The sequence below is a fragment of the Maniola jurtina genome, chromosome 10, assembly GCF_905333055.1.
Source record: "Maniola jurtina chromosome 10, ilManJurt1.1, whole genome shotgun sequence".
Taxonomy (NCBI): Eukaryota; Metazoa; Arthropoda; class Insecta; order Lepidoptera; family Nymphalidae; genus Maniola; species Maniola jurtina.
In genome coordinates, this window is record NC_060038.1 from 12,027,845 (window position 1) to 12,040,689 (window position 12,845).

The following is a 12,845-nucleotide window of genomic DNA, read 5'->3' on the forward strand; positions in this document are numbered from 1 at the left end:
AAATCTGACACAGGTATTAGTTTCTAGAGCATGTCTACATAATTTCGTTCAGTTTGGTTGCCTTACTTGATATTTAAGCAACAATCAAACTTCGTTTGTTAGCTTTTAGATCGTAGTTGCAGATTATTATATAATCCCGTGGGAACTCTTTGATTTTCCGAGATAAAAAGTGGCTTATGTGCTAATCCAGGATAGGTAATATCTACCTCCATTCCCAGCCAAATCCGTCTAGTAGTTTTTGCGTGAAGGAATAACAAACATACACACACACACACACACACAATCTTTCGCCTTAAGAATAGGTATTATTAGTGTGAACTACCTATCAATGATGAGTAGTCATCTCAGCTCATCATTTTCTATAACGCGAATGAACTATAGCGGTACCTAAATGTAGATGTTCATGATTCATCATTCAAGCTCGCTTGCTAGCTATTAAGTTGAGTGGTACGTGCGTAATTACTTGTATCTTACATGAATGATCTAAGAACGGTCAGCAACTCAGCCGAGTAGATAGACATTCTATACAATTAATGCATGAATAAATTAAATTACAATCCGGCATCGATTTCTATGTACAGTAGAGACTCGATTAACCGGACTAATTGTTGTCGTAGGGCATTCTGTACTATGCACTAAATAGGTCATTCCAAACATAAACAGTATTCCATGGACCTTTAGGATTCGTGGATCATTGTGGACCACGCGATGGCCACTTGCACATTAGTGGCAGGTCCCGGGTTCGATCCCCGGCAGGGGTTTGGAATTTTATAATTTCTAAATTTCTGGTCTAGTTTTGTGGGAGACTTCGGCCCTAGCTAGTTGCCACCCTGGCAATGCCGTGCCGCCATGCCATTTAGCGTTCTGGTACGATACCGTGTAGAAAAGTGAAAACTGCCATACACCTTCCAGGTTAGCCCGCTTTCATCTTAGACAGCATCATTACTTACCACCAGGTGAGATTGCAACCAAGGGCTAACTTGTATCTGAATAAAAAAAAAAACAATAAACGCACCCAATCATGATATTTTAGTTTAATTTTAATTAAGTAGGTACTTTAAGTTGTTTTAACTTGTTAAATGTATTGTAAAATAAATCAAACCCACCATTTTAAGTATGAAATCTCTATTTTATGCTCACTTTATTTAGTTAATAAAATGATATTTTATAATCAAACAATTATTTCATTATCTCTAATATTGCATTTTTCAACCCAAAACTCTAAATAAATAAATTTCTAGTTTTTAACTTTTGTTGTTGGTCTTAGCTTTACTAATTTAGATGGAATCTGCCGGTATTTGGAATAATTTAATTTTTTATCGATGTAGGTATAGTTTTCTTTTTTTTAATGGTATGATTGTCTAGTTTTGCTAAGTCATTCTGATTCATTCGCCCACAGACAACAGTTTAACATAAATCTTGAAAAAAAATTATAGGCTACCAAGTTTTGTGTAAACCCGTATTAGCCGTATGATTAAAATTAACTTTAATACCATGTTTCAGTGCAAGTTATTCCGAGCGATAAAGGCTATCCGAAACTGGTTCTAGACGGTTACTACTATCGCCCTCACAACGCTTACCGGAACCAGCCTAAAGTACTCTGGTACTGTGCAGCGAGAAACAGATACCAATGTGCGGCCACTTTGAGGACGTACCATCGAGAGGTTATTGCAGTAGAGGGCAAGCATAACCATCCTCCGCGCTGACCGGGAGATGCGCGTGCGTCTTTACCACGTATGCGCCCGCTCAACAACCTCAACAGGCTCAACGACGTCAACAGACTCAACGGCCTCAACAACCTCAACTTGTACGAGATATTCCGTCTCTACGGTGAGAGGTTAGCTAGGCATGACGGCGCAGCCAATGGTGTCAGTGAAACTAACTCGTAGTGACTATAACATAGTGTAACGCCATTTACAACCAAATATGGAAACGTCTCTTAACACTTAAGAGCATCTTAAATATTAAGTGAATCTTTATTTATTGGTATTTTGTCCATACATCACTTATATACATACAAAAAACTATGGGACGCGTCCGATAGCCGCGACTAATAGGTGTGCACAGTCGTTTGGGACGCGGCTTGCGAGATATCTCTCAGACGTCCGCACACTCAAGGTTACGTCCGCGACCGTCCGATAGTTTGCACAGTTCAGCGTACTCGTGTATTATCCAGATAACTATCAGTCGCGGCTGTAAGCCGCGTCCATTAATAATTCAAATTAGAGATCATTTATAATTTGTTACACAGATAAAGAGTATTCTATTAATCCATTTTACAAACATTCCGAAATTTTAACAATGCTCAGTTATAAAGAAAAACTTTATTTGACACTAGTTTTTATTTAATAAAAAACAAAACTTTTAATATTCACGCTTATTTTAAAAATCATTATAGAGTTATAGTTATTTAATAACGTACAAAATATTCTGGGATTTATAATCTAAATTATATATTAAAACTTGTTAAAATAAAAATGTACCTACAGCTATTAGTACCTATAATAAATATAATTCATGTAAATAAAATAATATGTATAAAGTATTTGGAAACTTAAAATATTTATAAAGTTGGCGTGTTTTATTTTATTCTTGTGTAAAGTGGAATTTACATTACGAAATTAGTTTCACGACATTAATTTCATTATCAATTGCATTTGTCAACGTCTAATTTCGGAATGCATGCATCTAATTTCGTTGTGTATTCATTACGAAATTAGACGTTTACATGTGGAATTGTTAATGAAATTAATGTAGTGAAACTAATTTCGTAATGTAAATTCCGCTTTATTGTATTTGTAGTCAATAAGTAGAGTTATGACTAGATTGTAGTATAGTTGTTGTATTCTGTAGCATGCTGATGTTGTACGATGGGTTCAGAATCTGCGCCGGCTGTGTACGTGCCCTCGAGGACAGGGAAGTCGCTTCTGCTCCATGACGGCTACACGTTCTACCTGAAGAACTTGCAAGCTCACGGCCGAAAGCAGTGGTACTGTTCCTCTCGAGACATGGCGGGTTGCCGCGCTGACGTCATCACGGCTCCCTCGAGGTCAGGAGACGGCGATATCCTCTTCCTGGTGCGCGGGAGACACATCCACGCTCCACCAAGCTACTACTTCACTCCTGATGGCAAGTACGTAAGGCGTAAGGACGCCTACCATAGGTACAGGTAGCAAAACGGTTTGAGCGTTCTCGCTGTTAGGTAGTATAAGAATATTTTTTTACAAACAATTTTTTTTAAAGATCGATTTTTTATGATTTTTCAAAACTCAGTGCGTTGCAAAAAAGTATTTTACAAGCTTTAGTCATGAAATTGACACAATACCTACTTGTTTTTTTTTGCTATTTTTAGTATTTTTAAGATTATTTGTTTCAATCAATTTTTTTTTAATCAATTTTTGCCTGATTTTTTTTATTTTTTTTTATTTATTCAATTTCAATTACAATTTTTATTGCTTTTATTTTACTTGTAGGTTTTTTAACGTAATTTTTTAACTTATGTAATATGTACTTAATGCTAAATCAGAGATACAATTTATTTTTACATCGTACGTGTTATTCATTATAGTGTGTCACATTTTTTTGCGGAAATATTTTAATATTATGTAATTTTTTTACTAACTCTGTTTCTCTACGAATAATAAAGCATTTTGCATGAACATTCTTTGTAGTAAATAACAATGATTATTGGATCCGAACTTTCTGAAGTAAAATCGATAGATCGATGTTATGTTAATGAGAGGATTGCTTTGTTTTAGTTAAGTTTGATGTTACTTAAAATAAAATGTACAAATACCCATAATAAACTCAGATGAGCCTTAGTCTTTGTGAAAGATTGAATTATTATTAAGTATAAGTAATATGGAAGATTTAATTACTTCTATTCGAATAAAATGAGTTGATAGACTAAATTTGTTAACAAAGAATGTATTAGGACGAAAATTAAATGGTTTGAACTATTTGAGATGATGTATTTTGTTTGCCTATAATCCAGCGTTTTTACGCCATCGGGCAGAGGCCTTCCTAAAATTTCCATAAACCTTTTCGTGCCTCTCCAGGCCTTTGTGATAAAAATAAACTTAATTGATTCCATTCCAAGTGAACGATATTAATAGCTTTAGAGCCGATTTTCCAATAGCCGAATAAAATTTAACTCAGTAATAAAGAAGTTTTGACGGCTTATGTATTAGAAATCTTTCAAAATGTCAAATTATTATTTATCAGTTATAGCTAGTTTTTAACCCCCGACCCAAAAAGAGGGGTGTTATAAGTTTGACGTGTGTATCTGTGTATCTGTGTGTCTGTGTATCTGTGTATCTGTCTGTGGCATCGTAGCGCCTAAACGAATGAAACGATTTTAATTTACTTTTTTTTTTGTTTGAAAGGTGGCTTGATCGAGAGTGTTCTTAGCTATAATCCAAAAAAATTGGTGCAGCCGTTTAAGAGTTATCAGCTCTTTTCTAGTTTTCTTGTAGAAAAGAAGGTTACATAACCGTTAGGTTCATAATATTATGTCAATTGACAAATGTCAAGCTGTTAAGATGGACGTTGCCTAGATACATAATTATTTATTTGAAAATGATGTTTTGGAAAACTCTGATACTTTGGATCGTAGGCGCGGAATAGTCCAAGAAAATCGGTTCAGCCGTTTGAAAGTTATCAGGTCTTTTCTAGTTTCTGTAACCTTCACTTGTCGGGGGTGTTATAAATTTTTAATTTACACTTGTTTTAATTATTTTAAATTCAGATAGGTACAGGTTAGCCCTTGACTCGATCGATCAATCGAATCTTACCTGGTGATAAGTGATGACGCAGTCGAAGATGGAAGCGGGCTAACCTGGAAGGGTATGGCAGTTTTCATTAAACCCATACCCCTTTGGTACTTAACACGGCTTTGCCGGTAGTGTGGTAACTAGCCACGGCCGAAGCCTCCCACCAGATCAGACCAGAAATTTAGAAATTACAAAATTCCAAACCCCTGCCGGGAATAGAACCCGGGACCTCCGATTAAAAAGACCACTGCGACAGGGAGGTCGTCAGTTAATGCCCGCGACGTCCGCGTCGTGCGCGTGGATTTAGGTTTTTAAAAATCCCGTGGGAATTAGATATTCTAGAATAAAAGTAGCCCACTCTCCAGGTCCTTAAATATAACCATGCAAATAATCACGTCGTTCCATTGCTCGGTTGCGCATGATTCAAGGACAAACCAATAAACCAGCAAACCAACACAATTTCGCATTTATAATAAAGGTGATTTGTTGCTTGTCCAAATTGTTGTGGTTATTGAAAATAATATGACATTGTTGATATGCTGTTAAAATATGTCAACAATCATCCAACCCAGACTAAAAGTCATATAAAATCCATTTAATGTTCCACTATAAAGTAAAGTAATTAGTAATATTGCCCCGCGATTTCGGTGATCGCGGTTTGCTCTGCGTAGTTTCCCCATTTCAATATCAGTTGTAACTTGTTCTATGGGGTATATAAATTGCGCAGTTGTGACGGATCAATACGCGGTACAAAGTTATGAAAGAAGAAAGTTCGGCAGGGCATGGGGATCGCAGGGCGTACCGCTGTCTCCCGGCTACAACCTAGTTCCGCCCTGTATGCCCTAATTTTGACTTACGTCCCTTTCTTGTCTTACAAACGTGTGCGTAGGGATGAGGAAAATGCGCGACCTCCTTTTCCCTCTGTATTTTATATTTGAAGATGCCTAACTGTTATGTTATATGAGCAATTTCATAGACGCGAAACCCGTAAAACCGAACGTAACAGAACTGTTGCGTACGGCATTTTGAATGTTATCGAATGACGCAGATGTTCTAAATTCAAAACTATGACGGAATAGTTATACTGTTTATAGTATGAAATGAAATGATTTGTTTAATACATTTTTTTTTATTGGATTATAAGAATTTAAGGAGCCACGAACTTTTTTTTAAAGTCATTTATTTAAAAAATAAAATTGTATAAAAACAAAAGTAAAGAACACGGTTAAATTATTAAGATTTTCTGTAGTAGATTAAATTAATATTCACAAATAAATAATCGTTATATTAATTTTTTTTTAATTCTTGTGATATAATATTTTATTCCTACTTTTGTGATGTTTTTTGTCAAATCTACTTATTATTATCATTATTTTATCATGTTATCAAAAGTTTACAGTTTTGAGATTTTTTTTGTGGACAACTCAAGAGTCACTAGAACTTCACACCCTTTAGGAAGGAACGTGATTTAAACACGACCTTCAAACAATTAGGGCAAGATTACGAAACCCTTTAGCAGTTATACTTACCAAAGGGTTTTCACAATTGCCAAGATCATGCTTCATACAATAAATGCATGCGAATTGCAGTTCCTATAACTTTAAACATATTTAAATAAATCTTCAGATATTTAATGTTTTTTACAACTGGATTTACGTAAAGCAACAATTCCTGAATTGAGAAAAAGGTTATGTCTATATTATAAGGTAAGGTATGTATCTTTTAAATAACTATTAATATCGAATAAACGACTCTAGCAAACGGTTCCCGTGGAAACACTTATTTTCCGGAATAAATAGGTAATATCCTAAGTTCGTCTGCGTCTCCATGATGTAATTTTTTTTTAATTGCAAGATAGGCTTGCTCTTGGCGCTATAGAGAGCAATGATGATGTCTAGATTGGAGCGCTCTGGCCTAGAAGATGCCTATTCACTCTTGCCTTGAAGGTAGGTATACGAAGCAGGGAACACGGATGCCGGTAGAGCAATCCACAGCTTAGCGGTTCGTATCAGAAACGTTGAGCAAAAATATTTCGTGTTGTTAACTCGTTCAGGTTCTAAATTTTGTTAAAATCGGTTTACGGTTGGGACATGAAAGGTAATGGACACTTTCGCTTTTATAACATTTACCGTTCAGGTATAATGCCATGTAGAAACCGATTAGAGATATGAAGGTTTTAATGAAACTGTCATACGCCTTGCAAGTTAGCCCGCTTCCATCTTAGACTGCATCACTCTTACCATCAGGTGAGATTGCAACTTGTATCAGAATGAAATAAAAATAAAATCTACATTTTAATATGGATTCAGCCTTCAGTTAAAAAATAAAATGAGGAGAGTAGTGCTATAGAAAAGTACGGAGGTTTTTATAAACAGGGGAAATGTTAACGCTAACTGGCGGTGGTATTCGCGGGGCGGTGGGGTGGTGGTGGGGTGGTAGTGGGGTGGTGGTGGGTGGTAGCGGGTGGTGGCGGGCGGCAGGTGGTGCACCACCAGGCGCGCGTCGAGGCATGCGCGTCTAGCGCGCAGTTAGCCCAATCGATAACAGCATCCCAGGCCCAGCCTCCTTCGTAGGTATAATACGGAGTAGCTTCCGTGTTTTATGATTGCCATTGATATCGAAATAAAAACACAAAGATACACACTTGCTTTTTTGCTGGGAAACTTTGTCAATCTTGTGCATTGTACCTACGAGTAAATCGTAAGCCTCAACGTCGTTTGAAGGTATTCATTCAAAATCTTTTTTATTCTGTAAACAATTAAGATAAGCAGCCCCCCCAATTATGTAAGAAAAACGTATTCATGGTTATCGTAATCGCTAACAATTTCTGCCCCTTGATTGGCTGTGAAAAAACGTAAACAGCGAATCAACCAATCAAAGGGCAGAATTCGCTGTCGATAACGATAGCGATGAATACATTTTCCTTACACAATCGGGGAGCAGGTCTTGCCTAAATCAAGTCTACAAAGCTGATCTCGGTAAAAATAAAGATATAATATAATTGCCGCTTCTTTTAGGACGTGTTTATTGCACTTGCAATTGAGTTTCTTGATTTCTTATATCAATGATGCTCGCCATAAAAATAATTTTATAAAACTAGGGTTGCTATAAGTTGGGATTTTTCCAGTTATTGACTGCAATCGTCGTGAATTGTCGTAATTGATTGCAATCTCACCTGGTTTTAAGTGATGATTCAGTCAAGATGGAAGCGGGCTCACCTGGAAGGGGTAGGGCAGTTTTCATAAACCCTTACTCCTTTGGTTTCTACACGGCATCGTACCGGAACGCTTAGTCGCTTGGCGGCACGGCTTTGCCAGTATGGTTGTAACTAGCCACGGCCGAAGCCTCCCACCAGACCAGACCAGAGAAATTATAAAATTCCAGACCCCTGTTGGGAATCGAACCCAGGACTCGCTAATATGACCACAGCGCTTACCACTCTGCCAGGAAAGCCGTCAAAAATACCTACAAGTAGTATGCTAGTTGACTCTACGCATGTAGACTCGGCTTAAAAGCTACCCCAGTCTCAGCCCTCGAAACATACGTATCACTTCGCTGTGAGTGTACAACTTCCATGTTTTATGGCAGCCATCAAAGTTATCTTCAACTAGGGTTGCCATTTTTACCAATTTTTTTTTGCTTTATAATAATACCTACTAGATGATGCCCGCGACTTCGTCCGCGTGGATTTAGGTTTTTAAAAATCTTTGATTTTCCAGAATACAAGTTGCCCATGTCAGTTTCCCGGGATGCAAGCTACCTCTGTACCTACTAAATTTCATATAAATCGGCTAAACGGATGGGCCTTGAAGAATCCCGTGAGAACTCTTTGATTTTCCGGGATAAAAAGTAGCCTATCGTCGCTGCGCGTACGAAACCGCGTAAGAGCAGTTTGTAAATACCGCGTAACAGCAAATCGTGCACAATTAAAATATCGTGCCCGATTCTAAACGCTTATTGGCTTATACTAGACTTCACCTGAGTTGAATTATCTAATGAGAAACGTCAGTTGTGCTATCGAAACAATACCATGGAACAGTTGGAAGCAAATGCGCGTATTTACTACGGCCGTAAGAAAAATGTGCTGCAGTCACTGTATGCTCTCGAAAATAATTATTTTGCCGTGATTAACCAACATGTAAGTTTGTTTTAAATGTTTATTATTTTTGGTTTATAATGAGCTCATGCTAGAATGTTTAAATTACATGTAATTCTGTTTTAATTTAATGGTTCTGACCAATATAACCCCTAACAAGTATTTACGCGGTCTTGACATCACTTGATTTATTTGTTTCGTTAAGTTACGCGGTATTGCATTTTACTGAAACTAATAATAATTATTCATTTCTTATTTATAGATATATCCTTGCATTCTCAAGTAAGTACCCAAATGATGGAGGATCAAGATAACTTTATTTTAGGAGATAAAAATAATTGGAAGAGAATGAAAAATAAGAGACAGAGAATGATGGGAAAAGAGTACATTGGATTTAAAAAAGAGGGCACAAAATTTGTTCAGAACGATCTAAAGCCAGCAAGAATAATGGGGCCAATATGTTTGTCAACAAAATGCTTTAGTGGCAAAGCTATGTATTGTTCAAAATTAACGGAAGAAGTTCGATCTGAAATATTCAATAACTACTGGAAAATGACTTGGCAAGAAAAAAAAATGTACATATCTTCAATGGTGGATAAAAAACCTACATCGAGAAAAACCAAGAGCTCAAATTCAAGACGAAGTGATACTAAAATGTACTATCTAAAAGTTAATGATAAAAAAGAAAGAGTTTGCCTGAAAACGTTTTTGGAGACATTGGGTATAAAAGAATGGACAGTTCGCTATTGGCTTGGAAATGGGACAAATCCCTGAACCAACAGAAGTCATACAAAAAATATCCAAAAAAGAATTAGTTAAAAATTAAAAAAAATATTTAATTGCACTACCGAAACTACCGTCCCATTATTTACTGTAGACAGAACCCATCATACAATCAAAATCACAATTATATCGTTTTTATGTCGACTACTCGGTTTCAGGAAATAAACCTGTGGCATCTAAAAAAGTATTTGAAAGCTTTTTATTTGAGGAGAATATTGGATTACTTCAACCAAAAAAGGATGCATGCGACCAGTGCTGTGCTCACAAAGTTGGTAATTTATCAGATCAACAGTATGTTAAACATATCGAACGAAAAGACCTAGCTAGAGCTGAAAAACATTCTAACAAAGAATTAGCACAAAAAGGAATCATACATGCATTAACAGCAGATCTTCAGGCAGTCAAACTATGTGCTTTCCTCAATGCCACTGCACTTTATTTTAAAACTAAACTACTTTTGATGGTTACTGTGGATTATTATGGAAGAACCTAGAAGAAGGTTTATTTTTGTTATTCCAAGTTTTATATTCTTATAAAAATATTTTTTGTTACTTCTATGTATGTACCACCTACATGTTTAAGTAATAATAAATAGTTATTATTTTTTAGTTTTAGATGATTATTTTGATCTCTTTCATAAGAAGTCTAAACCCTTTTAATAAGATCTCTATTAAAAAATATGAATAGGTAACTAATAACTTTTTGTAAACTGATTTTCTAATATTTAAATACATAATATTTTTGTTCGATTATATTGTTTTCAATTTTTTTCTAATTATAAATACAACCCTTTACGAAATTGTTTTATTTCAAAACCGCGTACCTTTAATAAAAGTCTACTTATTTTGTAAAATTAGTCAAAACAAAACCGCGTAAGTGACTTTACACAAAATCTAAGCCAACTACAAGTTTTACGTTATTTTCCAATAAAGAAAGTTGTAAAGAACTATCTGTTAAGTTCAATCGGTAATATGAATTGGAATCGCTGAGATATTAAGTTTTTTCTTTCTCCCGTAAAATCATCAAAAAGCGAATACGCGGTCTTTACAAGTTGCTCTTACGCGGATTCGCACGCGCAGCGACGTATCTCCTTTACCTCGATGTAAGCTAACTCTGTTCTAAATTTCATCAAAATCGGTTAATCTTTTGGGCCGTGAAAAGCTAGCAGACATAAAGACAGAAAAACTAACAGGGCTCTCTCCGTCACTCGTTTCCACTCGTTTCATACAATCGTAGTTCCGATTTCATTTGAATATTAAGCAACCAAAGTCCATGAAATTTTGCAGACATATTCTAGAAACTAATATCTGTGTCTGTGGTGTTTTAGATTTTTCTAAAAATATGTAGTTTTAAAATTACAGGGGCTCAAAGATTTGTATGTAAATTTTAAAGACCGCGTAACTTTGAAACCGAATATTTTAACAGAAATCTGGAAAACCACAGACATAGATATTAGTTTCTAGAATATGTCTGCAAAATTTCATGGACTTTGGTTGCTTAATATTCAAATAAAATCGGAACTACGATTGTATGAAACGAGTGACGGAGAGAGCCCTCATGCGATGAGCGCGTTGAATCAACGTGAACTTGAAGGCTTTACAATTAATTAATCGTGAACTTTGTATTTAATGTTTCAGGTTCCGTCAGTATAATATGTCGTGGAGTTTCTACATTATCTGATATCATCAATCCCTACTTAAAATTCGAAAGTATGTTTGTTTGTTGGTTTGTCCTTCAATCACGCCGCCACGTTGCAACGAATCACCTTGATGCTTTGATACAGATAGAGTTAAAAACCTGGACAGTAACATAAACTACTTTGCTCACAAAATCATGGAATGCCCACGGGATTTTTAAAAATACACGCGGATAAAGTCGCGAATTTAATCTAGTAAATAATAAATTTGCAGATTTGGGACAAAGCTTAGGTACCTAGGTCTATTTTTTTCTAGAAATGTAGCAAAAGAGAATGCACTCCTGAGGCCTCTCCGAAAACCAATTTTGAACCTTGAACATCACCTCGATCTTATGAAGAAATTGGAACATGAATTTTTCCACAAACTACTACATACATAAGAGTAATTTCACCCAGGAACCGTATGTGGGTTATCATTTATTTGCGCATCACGGGCATGGATTTTATGAAGAAATTGGAAAATAATTTTTTTTACACAAGAGTATTTTCATCTAGGAATTGAACCTGGGTTATCGTTTATAGGCATTTGCCATCATGGAAGGAAGAAACAGTTTTAGTCTCACATTAAAATAACATCAAAGTGATCTTAGTGATTTCACGTGGGTATTATAACATCAACAGATCTTACTAATAGTATATACCTACATATAAACTATATGATGCTCGCGACTTCTTCCGCGTGGATTTAGGTTTTTAAAAATCCCTTAGGAACTCTTTGATTTTCCGGGATAAAAGCCTATGTCCTTTATTTCCCCGGGATTTAAGCTAACTCTGTACCAAATTTCATCTAAATTGGTTAAACTGTTGGGCCGTAACAATTATCTTCTAGAACCAGATAAATCTTTACATAATAATATATGTATAACTGCAATTTTGCGTTGTAGAGTCGACATGTCCCGAGGATGCTTCGTTGTCGGGGTGAAACGTGCGAGTGTATCTTGGAGGACCTGAGTGGTGTTACGTGGTGGTGGTGCGTATTGCTTGCTTTTCCTGCATGTGTAGTAGCGGAAGGGCGGGCGGTGCATACATAGTGCATGCTGCACTTTGTATTATACAGATTATCTGGTTCTAGCAGGCTATAGCAAAATAAACTGTTCCTTGTAATTCTTTTATCCCTCTCTTTTTATATCCCTTCCTCCCTCCCTTTTTTATCTTTCTTTCATTATGAGAGTAGTTTTGGAGATTGGGTAGGCAATAGACGTCTAATATAAATAATTGACATAAATAAATTTATACTTACTTTTTCTTATTCTTAACTAGCTGATACCCGCGACTTCGTTCGCGTGGATGTAGGTTTTTTAAAATTCCCGTGGGAACTCTTTGATTTTCCGGGATAAAAAGTAGCCTATGTGCTAATCCAGGGTATAATCTATCTCCATTCTAAATTTCAGCCCAATCCGTCCAGTAGTTTTTGCGTGAAGGAGTAACAAACATACACACACACACACATACAAACTTTCTCCTTTATAATATTAGTGTGATAGATGTCTAATGATGA

General features: G+C 36.0%; 1 protein-coding gene across 13 annotated transcripts in view; it reads left to right on the top strand.

Annotated features, from left to right (window-relative positions):
- The window catches only part of LOC123868946 (protein tramtrack, beta isoform-like), a 451,090-nt gene that overhangs the window by 63,119 nt on the left and 375,126 nt on the right, over window positions 1–12,845 (top strand). The window contains exon 5 of one of the 13 annotated variants that reach the window (XM_045911651.1): window positions 9,131–9,657. The exons of the other annotated variants lie outside the window; for them this stretch is intronic. Coding sequence (XP_045767607.1) covers window positions 9,131–9,642 — 512 coding nt within the window. The 3' untranslated portion in view covers window positions 9,643–9,657. Of the gene's footprint in view, window positions 1–9,130; window positions 9,658–12,845 lie in introns of those variants that run through there. 13 annotated transcript variants of the gene reach the window in all.